The 25,070-nt window shown below is 55.6% G+C and overlaps 10 protein-coding genes across 10 annotated transcripts; 4 read left to right on the top strand and 6 right to left on the bottom strand.

The window, feature by feature from the left end:
• Positions 1 to 2,285: 2,285 nt before the first annotated feature.
• On the bottom strand, positions 2,286 to 3,885 carry W97_08435 (uncharacterized protein; the record flags this gene model as incomplete). Its single annotated transcript, XM_007786402.1, has 2 exons — positions 2,286 to 3,763; positions 3,816 to 3,885. 2 exons carry the CDS (start codon positions 3,883 to 3,885, stop codon positions 2,286 to 2,288), a joined length of 1,548 nt encoding a protein of 515 aa, XP_007784592.1.
• Positions 3,886 to 4,166: 281 nt separating this feature from the next.
• W97_08434 (ATP-binding protein) lies at positions 4,167 to 5,012 on the top strand (the record flags this gene model as incomplete). Its single annotated transcript, XM_007786401.1, has 2 exons — positions 4,167 to 4,386; positions 4,444 to 5,012. 2 exons carry the CDS (start codon positions 4,167 to 4,169, stop codon positions 5,010 to 5,012), a joined length of 789 nt encoding a protein of 262 aa, XP_007784591.1.
• Positions 5,013 to 5,182: 170 nt separating this feature from the next.
• W97_08433 (uncharacterized protein) lies at positions 5,183 to 5,882 on the bottom strand (the record flags this gene model as incomplete). The annotated part of the gene is made up of 2 exons (XM_007786400.1): positions 5,183 to 5,730; positions 5,798 to 5,882. 2 exons carry the CDS (start codon positions 5,880 to 5,882, stop codon positions 5,183 to 5,185), a joined length of 633 nt encoding a protein of 210 aa, XP_007784590.1.
• A 542-nt stretch (positions 5,883 to 6,424) lies between these two features.
• Positions 6,425 to 9,339, top strand: W97_08432 (uncharacterized protein; the record flags this gene model as incomplete). The annotated part of the gene is made up of 3 exons (XM_007786399.1): positions 6,425 to 6,493; positions 6,544 to 8,577; positions 8,674 to 9,339. The coding sequence occupies 3 exons, from the start codon at positions 6,425 to 6,427 to the stop codon at positions 9,337 to 9,339; spliced, it is 2,769 nt and encodes a 922-aa protein (XP_007784589.1).
• A 522-nt stretch (positions 9,340 to 9,861) lies between these two features.
• On the bottom strand, positions 9,862 to 12,364 carry W97_08431 (uncharacterized protein; the record flags this gene model as incomplete). The annotated part of the gene is made up of 2 exons (XM_007786398.1): positions 9,862 to 10,410; positions 10,505 to 12,364. The coding sequence occupies 2 exons, from the start codon at positions 12,362 to 12,364 to the stop codon at positions 9,862 to 9,864; spliced, it is 2,409 nt and encodes an 802-aa protein (XP_007784588.1).
• A 621-nt stretch (positions 12,365 to 12,985) lies between these two features.
• Positions 12,986 to 15,306, top strand: W97_08430 (uncharacterized protein; the record flags this gene model as incomplete). Its single annotated transcript, XM_007786397.1, has 3 exons — positions 12,986 to 13,462; positions 13,515 to 14,484; positions 14,543 to 15,306. 3 exons carry the CDS (start codon positions 12,986 to 12,988, stop codon positions 15,304 to 15,306), a joined length of 2,211 nt encoding a protein of 736 aa, XP_007784587.1.
• Positions 15,307 to 16,366: 1,060 nt separating this feature from the next.
• Positions 16,367 to 17,813, bottom strand: W97_08429 (uncharacterized protein; the record flags this gene model as incomplete). The annotated part of the gene is made up of 3 exons (XM_007786396.1): positions 16,367 to 16,710; positions 16,767 to 17,550; positions 17,631 to 17,813. 3 exons carry the CDS (start codon positions 17,811 to 17,813, stop codon positions 16,367 to 16,369), a joined length of 1,311 nt encoding a protein of 436 aa, XP_007784586.1.
• A 347-nt stretch (positions 17,814 to 18,160) lies between these two features.
• W97_08428 (uncharacterized protein) lies at positions 18,161 to 19,264 on the top strand (the record flags this gene model as incomplete). Its single annotated transcript, XM_007786395.1, has 1 exon — positions 18,161 to 19,264. The coding sequence occupies one exon, from the start codon at positions 18,161 to 18,163 to the stop codon at positions 19,262 to 19,264; it is 1,104 nt and encodes a 367-aa protein (XP_007784585.1).
• Positions 19,265 to 20,366: 1,102 nt separating this feature from the next.
• On the bottom strand, positions 20,367 to 21,691 carry W97_08427 (uncharacterized protein; the record flags this gene model as incomplete). Its single annotated transcript, XM_007786394.1, has 2 exons — positions 20,367 to 21,308; positions 21,404 to 21,691. 2 exons carry the CDS (start codon positions 21,689 to 21,691, stop codon positions 20,367 to 20,369), a joined length of 1,230 nt encoding a protein of 409 aa, XP_007784584.1.
• Positions 21,692 to 23,065: 1,374 nt separating this feature from the next.
• Positions 23,066 to 25,015, bottom strand: W97_08426 (uncharacterized protein; the record flags this gene model as incomplete). Its single annotated transcript, XM_007786393.1, has 1 exon — positions 23,066 to 25,015. The coding sequence occupies one exon, from the start codon at positions 25,013 to 25,015 to the stop codon at positions 23,066 to 23,068; it is 1,950 nt and encodes a 649-aa protein (XP_007784583.1).
• Between the last annotated feature and the right edge of the window lie 55 nt (positions 25,016 to 25,070).

The following is a 25,070-nucleotide window of genomic DNA, read 5'->3' as shown; positions in this document are numbered from 1 at the left end:
AACTTGTGAGGGTGTGAGAGAGAAGCGTCCAGGTGCGTTCATATATCGGTCGCGGGAAGCTTTTTTTTGGATCTTGAGTTACCGGAACCATGTTTCAAAAACTTGGCCATCTATGGATGGAGTGAGGAGAGTTTGACTAGCGTGAATTTGAACCACTTATAACTGATTTGCGAATAATCATATTCGATAGTAGCCACTTGTTCGCAATGGACAATCCTACCCCCGCATAATCAAGAGAAAATGCTGCCCTCCAACCTTCCCTCTTAAGATTCGTGCTCGGTGCCAGCGATGAGCGTGATGGCTTTTGGTATAGAGAAAACTGGCCGTATAGCGTTTGTGTCTCTGCTTCTCCTTGCTGCAGGTTTGCCACGTTCCCGAGCGTAAAACCACGTTCGCGCTAGAGCGATCTAGTAGTCTTGCGACGCTTATTGGCGCAGAAAGTCCATACCGCTTCATGAGCAGCATGATGAGCGGGCCTTGAGATCGTGTAGCTGATGGCTGACTGGTGGGTGCTGGGGTGCGTAGGGCCAGCAAAATTGTCGTTCCTTCCTTGAGTAAGGAATCTGGGCGATAGTAAGATTTCCGTGAACGAATACGGCCGAGCCCCACTGCCATGATCTCGCAGTTCCGATAACCTGACCGACTCTTCGGGCTCTGCGATGCCTGCGCAGTATTCGCGTATTCGCTGAAGCTCGATATCCACTAAACGCAGCAAACAAGAACCAGCACGCGGTGAGCGATACGGACCAGACGTTTCCGCCGAGGTGCTTTCTTAGTGCGTGTAAATTTCCAGTTCTGGCAGTAACATTCGCCATGCGTATGCTTCGGATGAGCAGGCGGATGAGCAGGCGGAAGTTGCTCAGGATAGCCTACCATGGATAGCGCTTCGTGGAGGTTGTAAAGAGGCCCGCTTGGTTCCCGACGGAGCTTGAAGGGGTGGATGTGCGACATGGGTGCTCCGGTGACCTCGGGGGGGTTCATGGTTGCAGGGCTGGGTGCTGAATCGAGTACTCGATTGGATACTGGAACGGTGAGGAGGGTGACAGGAGAGGGGTACCTCAAATATATAATTGAGAGATAGTGTTGAGCACTTGAAATCTTACGACGCTGTGTGCTCAAAATTGAACCATGGTTGAGTGTGAAAGACCTGGACAACCATGGATCTGACTACCCTATGACGAAAGCGCCCCACAGACGCTATTTGTTACTGCGATGGCTGTAGAATACCAGGCGGTTGAGTAGAGGTGGTACGTTCGACCTTCCCTCCCGTTCAACTCGTACGGCCTACTGACCTAGCCCATATGTACAGCGCCGAGACCGACGCTAGCCCTTATTTGTCGGGGGAAAGTAAACCGGGCATCATAGCAAGATAAGAAAAATTCCGAGCAGGATTGCAATCACGATCGAAATACAGATCATGCCACAGCAGTCCCTGGCTATCGCCTTGCCGCCTCGATTCGATAGCGGTGCGACCCCTATGTTGGCTTCGACGTCGACGTTCTGCTGAGCAAGTTGATCGGATGATTCTGACAGAGGAAGTTGCGTAGCCGGTGCGGCTTTGCTCATGTACCGCGGCGGAAGAGCCTGATAAGATGGTGCAGGTTCTTGGAGATGATATGTAAGGAGTGCTTCGAGGGAAGAGCTAGGTGAAGGTCGTGGTTGAGAGTTGTCGTACGAAGCCGTATCTTCTCGCAGACGATTCTCATGGTGGAGAATTGCCATTTGCACATCGTTGGAGAAACCAATCTCTGTCGTGTCGGTCATTGTGAGGCCTGAGGTGTTGGTGAGGACGAAGATTATCAGGAATATATAGATGTGTCGAATGCAGACGAGTAGTGCTGTCAAAAGTCTTCTGAAGGCCTGGCCAGACACGATCTGGGGGTTAATGGGAAAGAAGTGTTGCCAACAAAGAGTTTAAATAGAATGAGGAAGATGCTAGCTTCGCGAGTATGAGCACTGTGTGGCCGAGGACTAGTACCATGGTACGCCTGAGTCTTGGGATGGTACCGAAGGGCCGTGCCGTGTGAGCAATATTAGTGTAGTCTGAAGGCTGGATTGTCTCCCCAGGCTTGAAGGTGCCGTGTGTCCGACTCCGCAAGCGAAATTGGGGCACTATGAGATTACAATGACCAAGATAGACTGCTCAGCAAGACGAACGGGGAAGAGACCTGCCTTACAAAGCGGCGATTGTCATTAATTAGTGTACGCACGGAAAATGCGCAACTCTCTGGTAGGGTCTGGTTTCGTGCCGGACGTTTCAGAGCCAGAACGTGGTATTGATAAGACTAGCTCCTGAAAAGCAGCAGTCCAGCCTCCTCAGCATCAAAATCTTCCTCATCGGCACCTCCTTGCTCCTCCTCTGCAAGCCCCATCCGCCGCCCGAACAGGCTTCCAAAAAGCTCCTCAGCCTGTCTCTCACCCCACGTACCCCTATCCTCAGGCGCCATGAAGTTCTGCAATTTTTCGTGCACTGTATACCGAAGTTTTCTGCCCTTACTCGCTTTCGTATCGACATTCCTCTTCGTCTTGGCTTCTCGGGCTGCTTGCCAGGTGGGCACATTCAAGTTGACGCCGGACAGCTGGACACCAACGCCAGAGGAGGCATCTTGACTTCGCTGCTCGAGTAGCTCTTTGAGTAAGAGACCGTAGAAGTCAGCGTCATCGTAGATATCTGCTGACTCCACGACACCAGCCGCAGCTTGCATCGGCGCGCAAGATCGCGGTGTCCGAGTCCGCTTGACGAGACGGGAGGGATTAGCGAGTTGGGCGTCAAGCACATCGACAATGGTCTGCTCGGCGGCAGCGTTGAGTCGGCGTGATGGAGGAAGAACACTTGCACCCCGTGCTTTGGCTGACCACTTTTGAAGGACAGCTTGGCGATGTGGATGGCTCGTGCTCTCGTACGACTGCATCTGTTCCCAGATTAGGGATGCAGGTGAGGATGTTGTATACTCGGTGCGCTTCCGCTTAGTACCAGTTCGAGCCGTGTCGAGGGTCTCGCGGAGGCTGTTAAGGGAGTTCAAAAGATTGAGCGCGGCAGTCTCGGCGGCACGGACAGCGTCTCCATCGGTACTGCCGTCGATTCCGCCGTTATCGTTCGCCGACGGAAGGGAGTTGGTAGATATCAATCCTTTCTGTAGCCGTATACGGCAGTTGAGCAGAGAATCGAAAGTCGTCCGCTGTGTCTTTACTGCACGGCCTTTCTTGGCATCTTCCTGTGCTGCTTGTGAGATGGTTGCCGCCACGCTCTTCTGCTCTTCCGCCATGATCTTCCTAAGCTCCGCGCGATCAATGTCCACTCCACCATCACCGTCCGTATCCATGTCGGTGTCTTCGTCTGGGCTTCCATCGCTCATGTCTGTGGCAGAAGTCCCATCGTCGGCGCTCATACCATCCAATTCTTCATCCTCGCCTGAGAAGCCGTCCTCACTGCCGGTCGTAGAAGCCTCCTCTTCCCCAGGATGGACACCATTCGCGGCATACGAAGAGCCTTCCTCCTCCTCCTCCTCCTCCTCCTCCTCGCTACTCTCTTCGTCGAAACCTCGAGCGAACGGGTCGTCGCTGTCCTCTTCCAGCACTGCGTCTCGGCTGACACGAGAGCCTTTGTACTGCGGGCCGAGCGGAACAGCGTCGCGCTTACGCAGTTTACTCTTTCCCACGTCGACATAGTGCTCCCTTGCATCGTTCTCATTCGATGATTCATCATCAGAGCCTTCGTCTGTTCCGTTCGCCGCTTGCTCGCCGTGATCCTCGGGATCGAAATCTGTGATATCATGTTAGTAATCATGTTGGTGTAGATGCTCTGCAAGTGATACCTTTAGGCGCAGGATCCTCAAGCTCAGCAATCTGCTCCGCGAGCGTCTTTGGTCTCGTAGCTTTCGCCATGGTTTGTGTGTATTCAGGTGAAGAATCCAGTCCTGCAGCCCAGAAATTTTACAAGTCCCCGACTCCCGCAGTTTCTCCGGCGCAACTCGTCACGGCTGCGGAGCGCTCGGAGGTCATCAACACCATGTAGCGACGTACAATGAGAACCCGGCTGTTCTCTACTCTGCGACATCTCAGAGGCCATGAGAACCCACTGGTATGCCGAAACCTTCATTTTTCAAAATCTCTGCTGACCAGTGCAGGGCCTGCCGCGCTCCGGCGCACCACCGCAGATCCCGCGCATGCAGCGAGGCCTGCCGCAGCAACGAAGTATCAGAAACGTGAAGAAAGTCATTGCGGTCTCGTCAGCTAAAGGCGGCGTGGGCAAGTCGACGATAGCAGTGAACCTGGCGCTGTCCTTCGCTCGCTCCGGCCTACGCAGCGGCATCCTCGACACCGACATCTTCGGACCCTCCATCCCGACGCTGCTGAACCTTTCCGGCGAACCGCGCCTTTCCTCCAGTCAGTCCGTCGCCGAACAACACACTGAGAAGGAGCGTGCTGGCTGACGGGGTTTAGATAACCAGCTTGTGCCCTTGTCTAACTATGGCGTGAAGTCAATGTCCATGGGCTACCTCATTGGCGAGGACGCGCCAGTAGTATGGCGCGGCCTCATGGTCATGAAGGCTCTCCAGCAACTACTCCACGAAGTCGAGTGGGGCGGACTCGACATCCTTGTGCTGGATTTGCCGCCTGGCACCGGCGACGTCCAACTTACTATAACCCAGCAAGTCAAGCTGGACGGCGCCGTCGTTGTGTCAACGCCCCAGGACATTGCGCTGAAGGATGCGGTCAAGGGTGTGAACATGTTCAAGAAGGTTAATGTGCCGCTGCTGGGGATGGTGCAGAACATGTCGACCTTCCACTGCCCACATTGCCAGCAAACTACCGATATATTCGGGCGTGAAGGAGTGGCAAGGAAGTGCGAGGAGATGGGCATAAGGCTACTTGGTGATATACCCCTGCATGCGAGCATTTGTAGCGACGCGGATCGGGGGAAGCCAACTGTTGTCGCGGAGCCAGGGAGCGCTAGGGCACAGGCGTTCGAGGGAATTGCGGACGCTGTAAAGGGGCTTATAGGACTATAGAATCTCAAAATGGCACAGCAACAGACGGGCAGCGGCCGATATGACGTCTAGTACAGCGAAGATCATTCACTGAGATTTGGAACATGACAGCTGTGTTCTCTCAACTTCGTAGGAAAGCGTGTTGAGATACGGGTATCAACGGATGTACGATGCGCAGTCGACGAAAACCATCAGCGCTTCTTCTTACCCACAACCTTCGTAAACCCCTCCTCATCGACCTCCGGCTCCGGCTTCGCCTTCACAAGCTGTGGCGCGGCGTCCTCAACCCCATCCATCTCAACGTCCTCATCCTCATCATCGTCCTCATCGTCACTATCCATTTCGTCGTCGTGGTCCCCGTGCTCGATGACCTGCAGATTCTTCGGCGCAACCGCCTTGCCCCCTCTCTCCTCCCACTTCTTGTACAACCTCTCCAACCCCCCAAACTCCCCCGCCACAATCTCCCTCCTCAATCCTATCGCCCTCTCGGCGATGCCCTCCTCGCTATCGTCGTCAAGGTCGACTTCGAACTCATCCGCCATGTACTGCAGCAGCACTTCCTGGACGTCTCCGGCGTCGACGGCAGGGTCCATGAGCAGAGTTGAGAGCGCACCGGCGAGGTAGTCCCGCTTGTCGGAGGAGTCGGGGCCGCCCCAGTTGTTGGTTACCGCGAGGGTCATGTCGGGCCAGTCGGAGAGGAGCAGGGACATTGCTAGGTCGAGCTTGGCTTCGAGTTCGGCTGCAGAGTTTTGTCAGAACTGCTTGGAGGGGAGAGGCTGATGGGATGTTTCTGATGGGATGTTTACCGGGAGTTAACTTCTGACTTTGGGGTTGCTGGGGTTGCTCTGGCACTGTGGAGGGGGCGGCGCGCTGCGCTTGGGATGACGCCATGGTTGGGACGGGATGAGATGAGGTGAGGTGAGGCGGACTGTTGAGTCGAAGAGCGCTTGGGTGTTGAAGTTAAGCAACCGTCACTGAACAGTGCGAGGCTTGAGATAGTAACTTTTGAATGATTCTCGAGGCGATGCTTGGCGGTGGCATGAAGAAGAGAAACCCAAAAATTCGATGTTTGTCGATCTCCCGCAGCCACAGCAGCCGCTGACGAAAACGGCGCGTTCGTCTCAGCCCTGGAGGGATCAGCGAGCCGCTTCCCCAGATTTGCCCTGCCTCTCGCCGGCCGCTTCATGCGGGTCAGCGCGGTTCAATTGCGCCATCCGCTCCTTCGGCATCTTTCTTCGTACTGTATCATCATTAATGTGTATTTCACTCGATCCTCGCTGTCTGAAGTCCGTCGACAGTCGACATTCTTCTCCACGAAAAGGGGCTGGCTGATGGGGGAGTTGCGTTCAAGCGTCGTGTTTGCTTACATACCGACCCGTAAGCTATCATCCTGAGCAACAAATGCCTGCGCGCACCTGTCTCGATCGCTCGCCATGGTCCTCAATACATTCGCTGTAGGCGCCGCTATTGTGCCAACAGTGGTCGGGACCGGCATCTCCCACGTGAGTCTTACAACCGGCCTCCACGCCCGTCAACTAACGCCCACGCGCAGTGTCTCAATCGCAAGTCTCTCCGCCAAAAGCCTACCGAGCGCATCTCGTACCACCAAGGCCTTCAGCTTGTGCGTTCATTCCTGGAGTACGCCTCTCTCCACACCGTTGAGGATCTGCAAGCCTTTACCGCCCAATGGGTACCGGTGCCGCGCTGGGTCCACGTCGAGGAAGTGTTCATCTCGAAGGATATACTGGCCAGATCAGCGGAGCTCCTACAATCACAGCTGGGTCCGGTTGGTATACAGCAGGTTGGCGGCAAACAGTGGTGGCAATGGCGCCGCGACAACGGCCTGCTGAAGGCAGAATGGATCGAGATGCGCAAGGACTACAACGAGCGGATGGACGCTGGCGATACCCAGGGGCAGCGCATCATACTCTACGTCCACGGAGGCGCCTATTTCTTCGGTAGCGTAGACGAGCATAGGTACCAGATGCAGCGGCATGCGCGCAAGCTGAAGGCTAGACTACTGGCTCCACGATACCGACTCGCGCCTCAGTTCCCCTTCCCGTGCGGCTTGCAGGACTGCTTGGCTGCGTATCTCTTATTACTTGAGACTCACGCTCCTTCGACGATTGTACTGGCTGGAGACTCTGCTGGCGGAGGCATGACTTTGAGCATGCTTGTGATCTTGCGGGATCAGGGTATACCTCTGCCCGCTGGCGCCATTTTGCTGTCGCCTTGGGTTGATCTGACGCATTCCTTTCCAAGTGTCGCTGGCAGTGGCGAGTACGATTACATCCCACCACATGGATTTATACACAAGCACTCCATGGCTTGGCCTCCGCCAAATGCGGAAGACTTGAACGAATTTACTTCGTCTTCGGAAGGTAACACTAAACGAAGACGAGCTAGCTCTAAGTCTTCAAGAGGCGAGGCGAAGGGGAAAAAGAATAAAGAGCAGGATGCTGTAAGAGGGTTCTCGATCGATCGTGCAGGAGTGTTTGCTGAGAAGGCTACGATCCAAACAAACATGAATACTGCTAAGCGCAGCGAACGCGGATCTGTCCAAGGTGTCCAAACACCACGCCCGCTCACTGTACCCCTTGGCGACTCTACAGTAACGATCTTTGACCAGATACAGCTCTACGCGCCGAATCATCTATTGACGCATCCGCTTGTCTCTCCTGTTCTCCAGCCCTCTCTCGGCGGTCTGCCACCTCTGCTCATTCTGGTCGGTGGTGGCGAGTTACTCCGCGATGAGCAAATATACCTGGCGCACAAAGCTGCCGATCCACTGAAATACGCTCCAACCACGGACCAGCTTGCCAGGTTCGGCTCCAGCCCTAGTCAAGTTACCCAATATCCTCCTACAGATGTCCAACTGCAAGTGTGGGATGATCTCTGCCATGTCGCAGTCACCCTATCCTGGACCCGCCCAGCGAAGCACATGTACCGCGCCGCCGCCCAGTTCGGTGCCTGGTGTCTAGCCCGTGCCCAGCAGACAGCAATCGACATCCTCGACGACGACTCCATATCCATCGTCAGCGAACGCTCCTCATCCACCCCGACGCCCAGCCCCTCCTCGCAGTCCTCCTCCGAAAACGTCTCGAAGCCCAAGCCCAGACCCGCACCAAAACCCGCACTAATCTTCACCACCCCATCCACCGCACGCCCCCTCCCTAACTTCGTCGTCGGCAAAGCAGGCGACCCCCTCCCCCCCTTCACAGCCCACATGATCCGCCAACGCGTCGACCGCCACGGCCACGTCTATCCGCTCGAACCAGCCTCCACGCTCGGCGCGCTGCGCGTCCCACCCGCAGAGATTGGCGTCGTCAAGGAGGGCCCGACGCGCAAGTGGATGGCCGCGCAGCAGCGCTTCAACACGCGCTTCGCCAAGGAGAAGCGCGCGGTACAGCGGCAGCGGGTGGAGGAGCTGAGGAAGGGGTATGAGCGATTTGAGGGAGAGATGGTGCCGGCGACTGCACTGGCGGGGAGGCGGCTGAAGGAGGGGAAGGATACGGAGCGGAGGGTGAAGAGGAGCTGGGGGATGAGTCTTTGGAGTTTGTGGGGGAGTAAGCACGATGTCAAGACTGTGAGTATTTTCCCGTGTGTTACACTAGACGGGCCCCTCACGAGGAACTGTCTCCCGAGGATTCGCAGTATTCCAAACTAACCTCACCCCCACCAGATCGCCCGCGAAGAGCGTGCCGACACCCAAGACGTGGACCCCAACCCCGAGGAGAAATCTGCGCGCCGTCTCTCTTCCCGCCACCTCTCAATTACCCCTCGCCGCCTCTCAACATCCTCACGTCGCCCCCGCCGCTCAACGCTCCAACCCCCCGACCAGCCCCGCTCGCGCCACCGCTCCGTAACCGACGAAGGCCAGGCCCGCCCCTCCATCGACCCGCGCTACCTTCCCACCCAACCCCAACCTCATCCGCAAGAACCCGCTTCTGCCTTACCAGCCGACAGCCGAGGTCTCGGACCCGGCGTGGCGGACCCAGCGTCCGCGCTCGAAGTCGATGTGGGCAGCGAGGACGCTGTAGGTACCGTTGTTCCGGCCACGGAGACACGTTCAACGAGGCCGACGCGGGCGGGGGTGGCGTATCCATTTAAGCTGAAAGTGGAGGGAGAGGATGAAGGGGGTGGATGGAGGAGGCTCAATGCTAGCACGGTTACGCTGGATAGTGTGAGCTTGGGTGATGGAGACGCGGCGGCTGTGGGGGATGGTTTGGGTGGCGAGATAAGGGTAGGGGAGCATGGTTTAGGTGGTGGCGGACGAGCTGAGAGGAGGGAGGATAGGCTTGAGAGGCCGGGTGTGGAGAGGTTTGTTACTGCGAGGGAGGAGCTGTGAGCTGAGAGAGGCGAGCTTAGGATGAAAACTGCGTGTATAATGAAGGCGACGGGTCCGCTGAAAAAGTCGATGTTATAAAAGCTTTGCCAAGTCGTAAACATACTACCAATGGTCGAGCTGGTGGTGTAATATACAATTATGGACGCTCCCCTTTACAGGGACATATCGCTCACGACCATGAGCATGCTCAACCATGGATGGATTCGTGACGTGACTGTTTATCGGTGCGGTCCTGATCTAGCACGGAGCTGAGAACGCCTCTCGACAATGTGTAAGGAGTCAAAAGCCAGTCTAGTTCATCTTGGCGCTGTTGGTTTGGGTCATGACAGTACGCGAACCCACCACGCAACGCCTCCAACCTTTGTAGTTGCGCGGTCTTCCGTAGTGATAATCACCTCATAAGCCTTGCTTTACCACCGTCGGCCACCAGCATAACCTTCAGTGATTGCGAGCACAGCCGCTGTCTCCCGGACGCGGTTTCTCTTGTCCGCTTATGCCTCTTTCCCAGCCATGCCCCAAACCTCAGCCCGCCTCGGGCTCTGTCTCTACGCTCTGCACCACACTCATCTCCCTCCCCAGCGGACTCGACACGCTCTTCGGCAGACTCACGCCCCCCGCCTTAGAACTCTCTCTCCGCATAACCCCCTGTCTAGTCTTTAACGTCAGCGGCGGCGTCGCAGGCTGCGAACCCGACTTCGCCAACGGATTCATCTGCCGTCTGTCCGTAGGCGGCGGAGTTTGTGTGTAGTGCACGCGACGGCGGGGATCTGTGGTTGGAGTGCCATGCCGTGAGTGTCGAGGTGGCGGCATGTCGTGGTTGCCAAAGTAGGATGGGGATGGAGATGAGGGCGTTAGGCCATTCTGGAGGGTTGGTCCTGATAATCGCGGGGTTGGCGGTGAGCGGATGGAGCGGAGATTGTTGGGGGATGGTTCTGCGCCTGCCCAGCCCTCGTCATACTCGTATTCATCTTCCTCGTAGTAATCCTGATAGCCGGGGGTTACGCCTTGCCGATAGCTAGATGGGGTCATGAATCGGCCGTCTTGCCTCGCGAGACCTTGGCCGTGTGTGGGCTAGTCTGAAAGTCAGCGCTATCTGGCCGGCAATAGCTGGCGTATAAAGGAGTTATTCGAAATTAGGAAGACGGAGTGAACGCTCATCACTCACCTCTGCAGCTGGGCCCTGATAATACTCCTCTCCCCGCCACTTCAGCGGACTCTCCTCGTAGGGGTCAAATCCGACTCGTCGTCTTGCGTCACTCCTCACTCGCCGCCGCCTCTCAGCATCACCACCTGCGCCGGTTGACGAAGACTCGGAAAGGAAAAAGGTAAGGAGTTCGTCAGGAATGGCAAGATGTGACGACTGCTGAAACTGCTGTAGAGCGGTCAGACGAATCAACATCTCAAGTAGTGACAGGGACGTCTTGAGAGCCGGAACAGCGGCTATTGTAGGCTGCGGTGACGGTGATTTTGCCGGCACCGACGGCTTCTGGGGGCTTGGTATAAGCTGGTTATGTGCATTTGGCTGTGGTGAGGAGAATGCCTTGTCTGGTGAAGAACCGCGAAGGGTAAGATTTGAAAAGGCGGAGGCAAGGGATTGTGTATGAGGCGGCTGTGTTGGGGCCTGCAGCGATGATGATTCGAGTTGAACATCGCTTTCTTCTTCCTCGTCTTCCTCATCGGAGTCTGGAGCTTCGGTGTACACCTCAAAGGCAAGCCACTCTGGATCAAGATCTGGAGGAAATCGCCAGGCGTGTGATACTGGTGGTATCGGCTCAGATTTTTGTGGCGGCGGTACCGAAGACTCTCTGCGTAACTGCGCCTCGACCTCGGAGTGCTCATCAGGAATGTCTGACACAGAGGGACCGCCTGCTTGGTCAACATCATCTTGCTGCCAGCACTGCTCGCTTGGCTGCCTCTCCATCATCCGGCGAGGAGGTGCTGCGTTGACATCGCGTTTCAGCAAGAGAATCGGATTGTTTGTCTCGCCATCAGTCCCTATGTTAAGGATCCTGCCTGTGTCGGCGTAGAAAATCTTCGAGACCTCATGAATGGGGACAACCTCGCGTATGCCTGCAGTAGCCACGTCTTCGAAAGGGCCTGGCTGGGCCTCGCCCTCTTCGAAAGTGTGCACGCGATCATCGTTCAAGTCTTCGATGATGAGCAGTTGATAAGCGAACTCGTGTGCCTTACCTTCCGCCGGAATAAGGGGCGGGGTGTGGGACCCGTTGAGATCGCCGACATCGTTGAAGCTACGTATCGGTGGCGTAGCGTTGCCTGATGGGTAATCATACACTTTGTTGAGCGGGATACGGATCAGTTTAACGCGGGCCTTGTGAATGACCTCCTTCCAGGTCGTCTCTCGAATGCCTTCCTCGTCATGAGGTCGGTAGGCGTGCCCGCCAAAGAGCATGTATATCGACAGAGTAAAGGTAGGACCTATCTGTACCGCCCGAGAATGCGCCATGGCATATTGAGTGTCCCCAGCTGTGAGAAATGTACTAGCTTGCAGTAGCCTGGACGGAGAAACTGTAGCTGGCATGGTTGTTGAAAGACTAACCCCGGATGTAGTGATAGCAAGATTGATGAGCGGAACCGCATCCTCTATCCGTTCAAGGAGCCTCTTGATGTCGGAGATGATGAGTTTGAACTCAAGGACGTTTTGTTCCTTAGACTTTGCCTTGGAGCTGCCCCGACGAGCAAGCTCTTCTTCGCTTGCGGCTTTCGCGAGGCGAATCCCCAACGACTGAATGTCCCATCGTAGGGCTTTCGTCAGAGTTACCGCTGACTCTAGCGATGTGTTGCCACGTGCTGCTATCAGCTCGATCATATCAATGGCTGGAGAGATGATCCTGATTTTGCTCTCTAACCGCAACTGTAGCGAAGCAAGCTCTTCCTTCTCAGTGCCCTTGACGTTCTTCGCCAGTCGCGAACATTGCCGGATTGCGTAGCCAGCAGTGATGGTGACTCCCGAGCGGATAGCATAGTTCATAGCCTGCTGGGTGACTTTTGAGAGAAGGATATCCATCTTTGGCAGTAGCTCTTCAAGCAGACTGAGTGTTAGCTGTGCGAACAGTTGTAGGTCCAGCGTGAACGGACAGATGAATCTATAACGAGATTTCTTCAGGACGCGCCTAGGCAAACACTGCAGGAAAGTTCCCAAGGACTGAGTGCGCGCCCTTGATGATTTTTAGATTTTGTTACGTTATTAACGCGCCCTCGGACAGTTCCATCCTTTTCGAGTAGGCCTTCTGTCAAAGACCGCCCAGGATTTGGATCAAAAGACGCGACTGGTGTTGACGGCTGTGTTGGATGTCGCTGCTGCTGCAACCTGCCCGTGATAATGCACACGCTGCGCTAAATGTATTGGGCTTAGCGCATCATTCACAAAAGTTGTGCACCTGCAGTCGATCCCACGCTGAGTTGCCCCACGTCGAGTCGAGAACCGAAAAGGCGCATCGAAGAAGCTTTGGAAGTGTTTGAACTCCTTCTACAGCCACTCGAACACTCATCCTCTCAACGCCCTGCTATTCGCTCTTCTCTGTTGTCGGCCTGTGTAACTGAGTCACAACATAATCACGAGCCTTTAAGAGCCGCCTCGAAACGACCACCTCCCCCACATCCTCACCACAAAAATCAATACCACACAATGGCGGACCTTAATTCGTGGGAGGACGACAAGGACGCACAAGACGACAACCTCGCTCAGCAAGCACGCAACCTCAACCTCGGAAACGCGCGAGCAAACGCATTCCAGCCAGGCGCCAACAGCTTCCAACCCGGCGCACACGCATTCACACCTGGCCAGCAATATCAGTCGTACGGCCAATACCAGCAGCCTGGCACCTATCCGCAATACGCTCAACAAGGCTACGGAGGCTATCAGCAGTATGCCCCGCAGGGTTATGGCCAGTACGGGCAAGCCGGTTACGGACAAGGGGGTTATGGCCAGCAAGGCTATGATCAATATGGGCAGCAGCAGTACGGTGGCTATCAGCAACAAGGCTACCAGCAGCCTCAGCAACCGCAACAGCAGCAGCAGCAACGCCAGACTCCAGTCATCGCGAAGCGAGGACAATCACTAGAGAAGCCCGAATCGCCTCAACCGCCCGCGCAAACTAGCAACGTAGGTCGAGTCCTCGATCAGCAGCCCACCCCGCTCTACTAATGCCCGTCAGGCACCCGCACCCAAAGCCAAGGTCCTCACCATCGGCGGCGACACAGCCGCAGCACCCAAAGCGAAAGTCCTCTCAATAAGCGGCGACGCACCGAAAGTAGAGAAGACGGGCGCGACGAAAGTTCTGAGCATAGGGACGCCGATAAAGCCCCCCGAAGAAGCCCCACCACCCTCAGCAAAGGAGAGTGTCGACAAAGAAGCACCTGCAGCTGGCGCAAAGCTGACGGCGGCGAAAGCAATCGAGAAGACCGGCGAACCCACAGGCGCAGCGGCAGCGCCAGGCAATGCGGAGGCGTCACCATCTTCAGGGCGGAGCAGCCCTAGCCGAGCAGACAAGAAGGCAGAGGCGCGAGAAGCCGATGCTGTGATAAAAGAGCAGGCGGCAGATGTGGACGAGGAGACGCTGGCGGAGATGTACGGGAAGGAGCACGTGAACGTCATCTTCCTGGGGCACGTCGATGCGGGCAAGTCGACGCTGGGCGGCAGTATCTTGTACGCGACCGGCATGGTGGACGAGCGGACGATGGAGAAGTACAAGAGGGAAGCCAAAGAAGCCGGGCGAGAGACATGGTATCTGTCCTGGGCTTTGGATTTGACGAAAGAGGAGAGGTCAAAGGGAAAGACCGTGGAGGTGGGAAGGGGCTTCTTCGAGACGGAGAAGCGACGGTACAGCATCCTCGATGCGCCTGGCCACAAGACATTCGTGCCAAACATGATTGGAGGAGCGTCCCAGGCCGATGTCGGTGTCCTTGTCATCTCAGCGCGAAAGGGTGAGTATGAGACTGGGTTCGAAAAGGGCGGCCAGACGAGAGAGCACGCGATGCTCGCCAAGACCCAGGGCGTCAACAAGCTGGTTGTCGCTGTAAACAAGATGGATGACCCTACAGTCGAATGGAGCCAGGAACGGTACAAGGAGTGCATCACCAAGCTTGGTGTGTTTTTAAAAGGCGTTGGCTACAATCCCAAAACTGGTAAGTCCGGCAGCTTCTCTACGAAGCTCGACAAAATGCACAGGCTAACCGTTCTCAGACATCGAATACATGCCCATCTCCGCCCAAACAACCGTTGGCATCAAAGACCGCGTCCCCAAGAGCCTGGCCCCATGGCACGACGGCCCCTCTCTCTTAGAGTACCTGGACAGCATGCAGACCCTCGAGCGCAAAGTCAACGCCCCCTTCATGATGCCCATCTCAGCCAAGTACCGCGACATGGGCACCATGATCGAGGGCAAGATCGAATCCGGCGTCATCAAAAAGGGGCTCAACTACCTCATGATGCCTAACCGGGACACCGTCGGCATCTCAGCGCTCTACGGCGAGACGGAGGAGGAGATCAACGCCGCGACCTGCGGAGACCAGGTGCGCATCCGCCTCAGGGGCGTCGAGGAGGAGGATATCATGCCCGGCTTCGTGCTCTGCAGCCCGAAGAGGCCGGTCCACTGCGTCTCAACCTTCGAAGCGCAAATCGTGCTACTAGATCTCAAGTCCATCCTCAGCGCTGGATTCAACTGCGTCATGCACGTGCATTGCGCGCAGGAAGAAGTCACCTTCGCAGCCCTGTTGCACAAGCTTGAGAAGGGGACAGGGCGGAAGAGCAAGAAGGCCCCCGGGTTCGCGACAAAGGGCATGAGTATTATTGCGCGGCTGGAGGTTATTGGAGGCGCGGGCAGTGTCTGTGTTGAGAGGTTTGAGGATTATCCGCAGTTGGGCCGGTTCACGCTTAGAGATCAGGGCCAGACTATTGCGATTGGGAAGATTACGAAGCTGATTACGGAGCCGGGGGCCGCGAACTAAAAGCGTTATGACACGATGAGGAGGTTGGGTCATTGCATGGTGTGTGCTGGAAGGGCGTTTATCTACCATTTAGACGAACGTTAGTACCTGAACGGGTAGCCATTTGCTCGTACGAAATAGTTCAATCACACACTGCCTATGCTCTGCTTTATCAGAAGCTGCCGTTGTGGCACTCCTTACTCCATGCACATAATTCTCCACTGATTCCAATCTGTAGCGGACCGATAGCGTTCTCGATGCATCTTTAGACCATCAAGCCGCCCGGTCTTGAGATAGGCAAGGGCTTGCGACCTAACAGTAGCCTCTCGCTCATACTCATAAGGCAATCAAGCCACCAGTGCTTGTGCTGCCAATAAGGTCAAAGACTTCAGCAGGTATAGGAACAATGTCTAGAGTTCGAAACCCTCGAAGTTTTAACATTAACTCCTGGAGGATTAAGAGCTCACTGACGCCTCGGATGTCGCCGCCATCTGGTTTCCTCCGTCAGTGAGGAATTCAGGTGGATCAGGGAAGCGCGTATATAACTATCTACCCAGTAACAGCAACTTGAGTCCCCGGACCTGACTGTTTGTCATATTCGTCGAAAAGGCATCTGCGAAGGTAAGGCCGTTGATTATCAGATTTTGTTGTTCGCAGAGGTCAGCTATAGAAGGGCTTCAGTTCTTTCCCTGCTCGAGGGAACGCCAAACAAGCAAGGTTGCAGAAGTCGTGGGACACCTTTTCGTGAGGCGACGCGCCAAAATTGTCCCAGGACTTCTGTAACCTTGCTTGCAAGGGAGGGTCGCTTCGATAATCATAAGTCCCGGTTTCCGTCTCTCTCACTATGTCCATCTCCATCGCTATCTGTGCGATTATGCTCACTACTCAGTCCAGGACGATAGCGGAGTTATACAGAAAAACCCGCGGGCGAAGGTCGCGCCTTTTCATACTGTAGCTAACCCTTGGATCAGGCAAGGACAACTCCTAGTTGTTTGAACCGCAATACATAACTTGTGCCGCTGACCCGTACCGTCAACACCTAAAAACCCGTCAGGAACGCCGGAATCAAAGTCAGGTGCCCTTATTCCCAATCTTCTTCGTCACTCTCCTCCTGCACCGGCTTCTCCTTCTTCTCCTCTTTCGGACTCCCTGGCGCTCGGCTGGTGGCTCCGCTAACGGCTCCACTGACGATGTCGTAGCTCGCATCGCTATCAGCTGTTGAGTGCTGGTCGTTCGACCGACGCGGCTCGGCCGGTTTGAGCCGGTCATTGTCATCTTTCGTTCCTGGTTCAGCCTCTGGCACCACAGGCTTGAGTGTTTCCTTGGAGGATGAGACTGGGTTCGGCGTAGTAGATTCAGACTCGGACTCGGAGTCAGAGTCTTCGCTCCATGCGACCTCTTCCTCTTCAGGCAGGGCTGCGGCACCTAGCAATTTTGTCAGAGACCCAACCAATTATAGCTCTGGTGATCGAAACTCTCACCTTTCAACATCTCCTTCCTCCTCCTCTCATCCTCCTCAACCACATGCCTCAAAAAGTAATACCGTTTCCAAAATTCCCTATACTCCACCACCTCCGGCACCAGCCTCTCCATCGCCCGTCTCAACTCCTCAAACCGCTCCAAATCCCTCGCAATTTCCTCCGTCTTCTCCCCAACATCAAACTCCCTGACCCACCCCTCCCACTCCGGACTATCAGGGTCCCTCTCAAAACTCTCCAGCCGCGTGTGTATGACGTGCAACTGCGCATCGAAGCGCGTTGTATGTATGACGCGCTTCCCAGCCGCATCTGTGCTCTCGAATAGCACCTCGCGACTCTTGCCGGTGCTGCCATCACCCGTCTGCGTATCGGAAGGCGAGGTCGGCGGCGCGATGGTCACGGCGTCCCGCAGGAAGTTCCGAATGTTGGAACCGAATTTTAGCAAAGCCTCGTCGGCGGCGTCTTCGGCTTTCTCGATGTCCTTCAGCCGCTTCGCGGCTTCGGAGCGGAAGCGCGAGATTAGGGTTTCGGCTTCTTTGACAATGTCCGCGGGGAGGGACTCGGGTCTGTCGGGGTGGGGCTCTGCGGATGCGTCGGCTTGTTTGGAGCTCGAGGCTTCGTTGCCTGCGGAGCTGGCGTCTGTGGTGGAAGCGCTGGGAGTTGTTTGGCTTATTGATAGAGCGCGGGTACGGCTCAGGAGGGTGGATTGGAGCTCGCTCAGGCCTTTTGTCGCGGTCTTGCTAGCGGCTCCCAGTTCCTTCTGGGCTTCTTCATAGTAACTCTCTCCCTACATACACTATGAGCATTAAGTTGTCCGTCTCTAACGCCGCTAAGAGGGCCGAAGGAACGCCGTGAATGGATGCGTACCTGCTTCTTCACCGTGCCGAAGAACCCGCCTAGCCGCGTGCCCCATGGACTGCTAGAGAACGCTTTGTATGCTTCCTGAAACTCGGTGTTTAGAGAAGGTGACTTTGGTTCATTGTCGTTGCGCTTTCCCTCAGGGTCGTCGGGGAAAGCTTCTTCTTGGATGTGATCATATGCCACATCCATCACGAATATGTTTATCAGCGACGGGCGATATGCGGGACGTGAGTGGGAGGATCACAGTGATCGTCGTGGTGGTGTTGACGGAGCTCCACCTGAGCTCGCAGCACTCCGCGGGGACAAGCGTCGGGAACATCCGCCCCACGCAGCAACCATCCACAATCACCGAAACGGCGATCTTCATACATAGAACTATCAAACACTCAGTCTCGATATCACCGCAGACTTACATGGAGACCTCCTCCGCATCGCTTACGAAGACAAGTCTCAACAACCGATAACATCCGCCAAGTTTCCACCCTCCGCAGCTCCCATCTGGCAAAGCGCGGCAATTTTTCACCCCCACCGCCGAAATGCAAGGCTTCAACATGGGCCGCTACGTCCCCCCCGAATACGAAGGTCTCAAGTCCGCAAACCAAGTCTCCGGCAAACATGCCCTCGGGTCCCGCGCGCGCCACATCTCCCAAGGCATCCTGACCGTGCGCTTCGAGATGCCGTTCCACATCTGGTGCTGCACATGCCCCAAACCCACGATCATCGCGCAGGGCGTCCGCTTTAATGCCGAGAAGAAGAAGGTCGGGAACTACCACAGCACGCCCATATGGGCGTTTCGCATGAAGCATGCCGCGTGTGGGGGCGTTATTGAGGTCAGAACGGATCCGAGGAATGCGGAGTATGTTGTTACGGAGGGGGCGAAGAGGAGGGATTATGGGGTTGAGAAGGGGGACGAGGGCCAGGAGGGAGGTGTTGGGGTGATATTGACGGAGGAGGAGAGGGAGAGGAGGAGGAGGGATGCATTTGCGGCACTGGAGGGGAAGGTGGCGGAGAGAGAGCAGGCGAAGGTGGACAGGGATCGCATAGAGGAGCTGAAGAGTCTGAAAGACAAAGATTGGGAGGATCCTTATGTGGCGAGCCGAAGGTTGCGCAATACATTTCGTGCGGAGAGGAAGGTCCGCGCGCGCAAGGCGGAAGCGACGGAGATGCTTCGGGATAAGATGAGTTTAGGTATTGAGCTTCTCGAGGAAACTGAAGCGGATAGGAGAAGGGCCGGGCTTGTCGAATTCGGTGATATGGGCAGCGGGGCCAGCGATGTTGCAAAAGCCGCCGCAAAACCCCTCTTCGCCAGTGGGCTGCCCCTTGTTGACAAGAACAGCTTGAACGGAAAGAAGCAGACCAGGGTCGAGAGGGAAGCCGATCGCAGACGACAATTGCTGCAGCAAGAGCTCAACAGCAACACGAGGGCGGCCATAGACCCATTCTTGTCTCACAGCAATCTTTCAAGTCCCGCAAACTTCGGAAGTCCTGTGATCGCTGGGCTGAAGAGAAAGCGACTATCTGGCATTGGCCATGGTTCCGAGGACTCGGTTACAGGGGAAGCGAAGGCTACAACACCGCCTGATAAGACCCCGGCTGTTACAACCAAGCAGTCGTGCCTTGTCAATTATGACTCTGACTGATGGCGTTTTGTTTGTTTTGCACAGCGTAGAGTATGCAGGGGTTACAGCATTTGCATGGCGTTATATACCCAAAGAGGATCTGTCTCGGAACTTATCTCCTGAACACTCGCTAATCTGGTTGTTCATATGTATCTTAGATAGAAAACCATGACTGCGCATGATATCTTGCAACACCACTCCGTTATTTGCTTTCGTTGATACATCTGTGCTATACCCTTGTGTAGATCCTCGAGGCGCTTGTCCCCGCTCCCGGGTTTGACATCAGCCCACCGAAACCTTATTGCAACCGTTCCAGCGCGCTCACCTGGCATTGCCCATTACCAGGTACACTGGGTATTAAGTCTTTGCCGACTTGGATTGCGGAGTATCTCCACAGCAACTCATGCGACTACTAAGCATGCTAACTACAGCATCGGGAGGTCGTCACTGCCATGTTACAGACGTGCCGACCCAATTGCATACCACCTTTTACGTCTTTCATTCCGGGTGATAAACTCAAGCGCTCGCAAGCGTGGGATTGAGACCGTATCAAGAAAGTGGGACAGTGGGCTACTGGATGCGGTGCCGATCACTCAAGATGCTTTCGGCGTCAATAGTATATCTAGAGACGGCGATGAGCATGCAGCCGTCCGCCGAAACCAGCACGTCGCCCTGTGACGCATCGACAAAGTGATCCTGGCACATCCCCCGTTCCATCAACAGCAGTATAAGTACAGATATGCTGTGATCCCGCTCTATTATCGAGCTCCGTCGGGGGCATGCACGAAAAACAAGTAAGCATCAATTACACAGCATGTGTTATGGCTCTTCACGTCAGGTTTTCCTTTATGGTCACCAAGACGGTGGTGCAGCGACTGGTCAGTCGCTGTTGCAAAGCTCGCACGCTTACAACAGATCAAAGCAGGATGAGTTCATTTAACAGTAGGGATTGAATCCTGCATCCATTCCGCAAAGCCTTTCCTCATTACCGATGCGTGCCAGAGCCTCGCAGCATGCCCTGAACGCCGTGACTTTTGTCTATCTTCATCATCAATCGATCAATCCGTCAACCTCTTGAAGCACTTTAGGGCTCACATCTCTTGCTCTTAGTTTGTCTCTGAAGTTACTGATAGGAGGATTGGCTGCGCCGTGGCCGTTCCAGAAAGCCGTCATCCGGATCGTCAGCTTCGGCACAGAGCTCCTTCATAAGCTCTTCGATGTCATCGGCCATTAATTCCCTCACCCGATGTCTCATCCACGGCTTCCGGTGACGTTCATCTTGGCGCCGCTGGACCGTCCGTTCCAAGCGCAGTACCGCATAGGCGTGGTAACCCTTCAAGAGCCGGGACAGAATAGCAAGCGTGTGAGTGAACCGAGGAGTCCAATCGAACATTGCCACAAGGCCACGGTCGTCGGGTTCGTCGATCTTTGCCATATCAGTGAGTCTGCCGGCCATCGTGTAAGATGGTGAAAATCGAGGCCGGATCGTTTGTGGAAGACAAGGGACGTAGCCGGCTGGCGCCACCTGGCCCGGCAGCTCCCCAAAGGATTGAAGGGAACACTTCCAGTTGCCTTGCATGGCAACCTGCCAGCTTATCATATTTTCGCTGTCGTTGTAGCTCAATTCATCGAACAGCTCTGCGGCGTCGTCGCGTGTCACCGATAACTGCCGAGGCACATCAATCGTATTCTTCTCCGTGAAGATCAGGTTAATAGCCTTCTGGACGTCGGCAATGGAGAGTTCTGGTGTCACCTCTGTATAGCCCGCTTGCTGCCTCTCGTTGTATGCATCGCGGAGGGGACCTCGTGCCATTGTAAAGTTACCGGCCGTGACCTCCGCCAGTTTAACCGTCATACAGAGGAGCTCTGCAGTCCACACCTGGGGGCTGAGAACATCGTCTGGGAGAGCATTGTGGGGAGCACAACCCCAGAGGTCCTTGATACGCTGGAGAGCAGAGCCCATCTTTGGTGTCATCAGCGGGCTTTCTGTCCTGTCGGTTGGCGGCACGATCATATTGATCACATATTCGTCGTGCAGGAACACATCTCCGTCATTGTACTGAGGCTGCCAGATGGTTAGTGATGAATTCAGAAATCCATGAATCTGGCTGGATAGTCGCTCATGGTAAGATCGCATCCGCTACCAGGAAGCAAACTCACCTCTGGTCTCTCCGCAGGAGGTTCACGCCGACGGACTACCCGGACACGGATGATGGCAAGATGGGCGAGATTGTCGTACGATGGTTCCACCGGTTCGCCGCTCTCGTGCTCGAAAACCAGTTCCTGGTCCGCAGCAGGACTGTAGACATGTGAGCAGGCTCTTATCACCTCCTTCCTGGTATCGCCCGGCCGCAGAAAGACAGCATGAACCCAACGAGGTTCGTTGCAGAAGAATTCTACGCGTTTGCGGCTATCTGCCATGGTCACAGCAAGATCTGAGGCTTCCATGATGGTTCTTGGGAGGAGACGGACGATGGCCAGAAAAGTCGTTTTGTGACTGGAAAAGGCAGAGTGGCGATTGAACATCTTATATGAGAAGAGATTTGTGCTTTCAATTCACACAGCTGGGGTGTATGCGTGAAGGAAACGACTGGAAACACGTGCAACTTTCAGGCTCAGACGCTCACGTCGTGTTTGTGAACAGATCATTCACGTCTCGTATTCATTATCGCGACAGTTCTAGTGCCGACCCCTAGGTTGCTATCAATGATCCCGATGGCGACATAAAGGAACCGAGTCTGACATTGAGTAGACTTCAGCATCTTCGTGGATGTAGAAACCAAAGCGACTTTCAGTTAGTATATGCCCCCAGGAAAGGCTGCGCTTCCGCCTGAGCTCAATCTTGAACCACCACGTCCGTTTGTGTGAAGGCCTGTTCTCGTCCGGACGGTTGCTGAGTGTGCCGGACCTGGCACCGGAGCTGTTTGTGGCAATGACTCTGGTCATCCGGTTAAGGAAACGTGGTGCGTGGCGTGTCTGAATACTGATCTGCGTCTGGTCGCAGAATCTGATTAGCACCCCGCAGTTCTGTCTAGAAGCGCAAAGTGAGAGCTCAGATGCTTCACTTAGGGCCTGCAGAACCAAATGGCTGTGACGATTGCCGTTCTCTACAGACGCAGGATTCGAATGTAGAGTCTCGCGCCGCCAGTGCTTGAAAGTACATCCTAGTCAGGAGCCACAACGCATTCGCGTGCTCCGCCAACACTACAGTAACCGTTGTGAGAGCGCGTTGTGCACAATACCTATCCTACACCAACAGACAGAGTTTCGTTCGCCGCGGAGATATGCAACACCTGTCCTTCTGCATCAGCGCTGGCTATAAAGTCACCCACCAGAGGCCAACAGATAGACAAACACCGCCGTGTCCATCACATCTCGTAATGTGGGCCAGCGCACCCCTAAGATCGCCAACACGAGACTAAACAGGGCTTTCAGTTTTTGATGAGTTGGATATGGAGGACCGAAGATTAATCGTTACATATCTCCATATGGCGGATGTGGGCAAATGGGAGGAGTGGCTAGCGCTGGCGATAGTAGAGCATGGACTGTCACTGTTGAAGTCAAGCGAGAATATTCAATAGTAGGCCTATGCAAACCCAGAATGCTGGGAAGGATCGGTATGAGTACATGTAGAAACACAATAACAGCTGGGGAGAGTGTATACTCATGAAGCGATCGTGATCTCCTACGCTACTTAGCCGCAATGCCGTAGACACACCGCAAATCCCGCGATGCCACGTCAAACACCGCCATATCTAGAAGGCCAGAGTAGCGAACGACACAACCCAAACCCAAACCTGTTACCCCCCATACCAACCCACCTCAATGTCCCCCAAAAACCAACCGCCGGTTCTTCTTAATAAGCGCATTAAGCTGCTTCTCCAACTTCTCCGCCTCCCTCCTGCTACCCCCCAGCGCCGCCTCCGCCTCAGCCACACTCAACACTGGCCCCCCACCCCAGTGGCCCTCCCCCTGCCCCGCAACACTAACCTGCAGCCCGAAGCCCGCCTGGTCCAGAAAGGCACTCTGCCCTGCGCCGTTATCCGCCGCAGCCGGTGCATGGTACCCACCACTCGCAACTCCCCCCACAGGCGGAAGAACGGGGTTGTCAGCCCGTACGGAGGAGGTGGGCGGCGCCTGACTCGGCAGTGTGGGCAGCACGAACTGGTTCACATACGCCATTGCATCATCCTCGAACTTGTTGGCCGTCGCCTGGTCGAGCGCCGCCTGCGCCAGAGCAGCGTTATCGCGGCGCTTGTCTGCGTCGCCGCCGAAGCCGAGCGCGGCGTCACCGAGAGCGGAAGCGAGGGATTCGACGGCGGCGCTGAAACCGCGAGGATGTCGGGATGCTTTGTCCAGCGCTACATTGAGCGGATCGCCACCGTTCCGGGAGGAGGGGTTGAAGTGGCCGATGTCGTGGATTGAGGCTTTGACACTACGCTCGAGCTCCAAGAACCGGTTTTCTTCGTCCTCGCTTAGGGCGCGTAGGATTTTGCCGCCCGGGGTTATAAGGGTGCGGAGACTTCGTGGGCCTTTTTGGTTGAGACGGACGGGGATACCGGCGGCGAGGCGGACCATGTCGGGTTCGGATAGTGGAGGCATGGGCTCGGCGAAGCTGGCTAGGAGGTTTACGTTGTTGTGGGCGTTACTGTCACGACCGGATGGGCCGGGTGGTCGGCGCTGGGGCGAGGATTGGAGGACACCGGCGACGGGGGTCTTGAACATGGCTTCTACGGTTGCAGCCAGCAGTTCGCCTGAGGCTTGGAGAGATGTCAAGACGGAGGCGGCTGTCTGGACTGATTTCTCGGCGGGCCTGTCCTTGTCCTCCGTGGCTACTGGAGGCGCTTCCTTCGCGGGCGACTCCTTTCTAAGAGCGACCTTAGCGGGAGGAGGTGTAGGCAGCTCAGTTGTAGCCTTCTCTGTGGTCTCTAGGAGTCCCTCGTCCCTCTCTACAAGACCTGGCGAAGCTGGTCGGCTGATATCTGGTGTGTTGGTCGCCGTTCCACCTCGGCTCGTTGCAGGCTTCTTAGCCTTCTTCTTGCGGCCTATGATCGGCGCGTGCTCTACTTCCTCTTCAACCGGAGTCTCAGCAGTTTCGGCGAGCTCTTTGTCTTTCTCTTCTTGAATCTGTTTTGCCCGTTCTTGCCGATCTTTCTTCGCTTGGCTTTTTGTCTTCTTCCTGATGGGCGCTGAGCCAACTCTCCCTCCTAGCATGGGCGGAGGCGAGCTCGCACGAGAGACTGAAGCAGAAGTGACTGACGCGTTATCTGAGATTAGCTCGCTCGCGGGCGTGCCGGGCAGGTTGACGGACGCAATACTCGGTTGTCGGGAAGGCAGCCTTGTCGATATCACGGCCGGCAAAGGGGGCTGTTGAGCAGAGGCGGAGGACAGTGGAGGCGGCGCCTCAGTCTTCGGCGTCGGCGTGGGTAGCACGCGAAGCGTCCGAGGTGCCGTTGTACGCTTCATCGGTGACCCGGTAGCTATCGCTGCTGGAGTCGTAGGTCGTGAAAGGACTGAGGGTGTGGCCGACATGACTGCACCCTTTGTGGCAGGCGTATCTGCCTTGGCTGAGTCTGATGCACTCTCCTTTATCGTGCTCTGCGTTGCGGCATTGATGTCTAATTTCCCTGGGTGCTGCCGCTTGCTCGGCCCTGTCGTGGGCTCCGGCTGTGAAACGTCTTCCTTCTTAGATACTTCGGCGACATCGGACTTGGGGCCCTTGGCATCGGGCTTTGCAACAGCTGTAGATTCCACTACCGTGGGTTTCCTCATCTGCTGTTTTGAAGCTACTTTTTGGTCCTCTGTCTTAGTGTCATTCTTGATTTCA

Source organism: Coniosporium apollinis (assembly GCF_000281105.1).
Source record: "Coniosporium apollinis CBS 100218 chromosome Unknown supercont1.57, whole genome shotgun sequence".
NCBI lineage: Eukaryota > Fungi > Ascomycota > Dothideomycetes > Coniosporium > Coniosporium apollinis.
The sequence above is the reverse complement of the archived record's forward strand: the minus strand, read 5'-3'. Positions and strand labels throughout refer to the sequence as shown.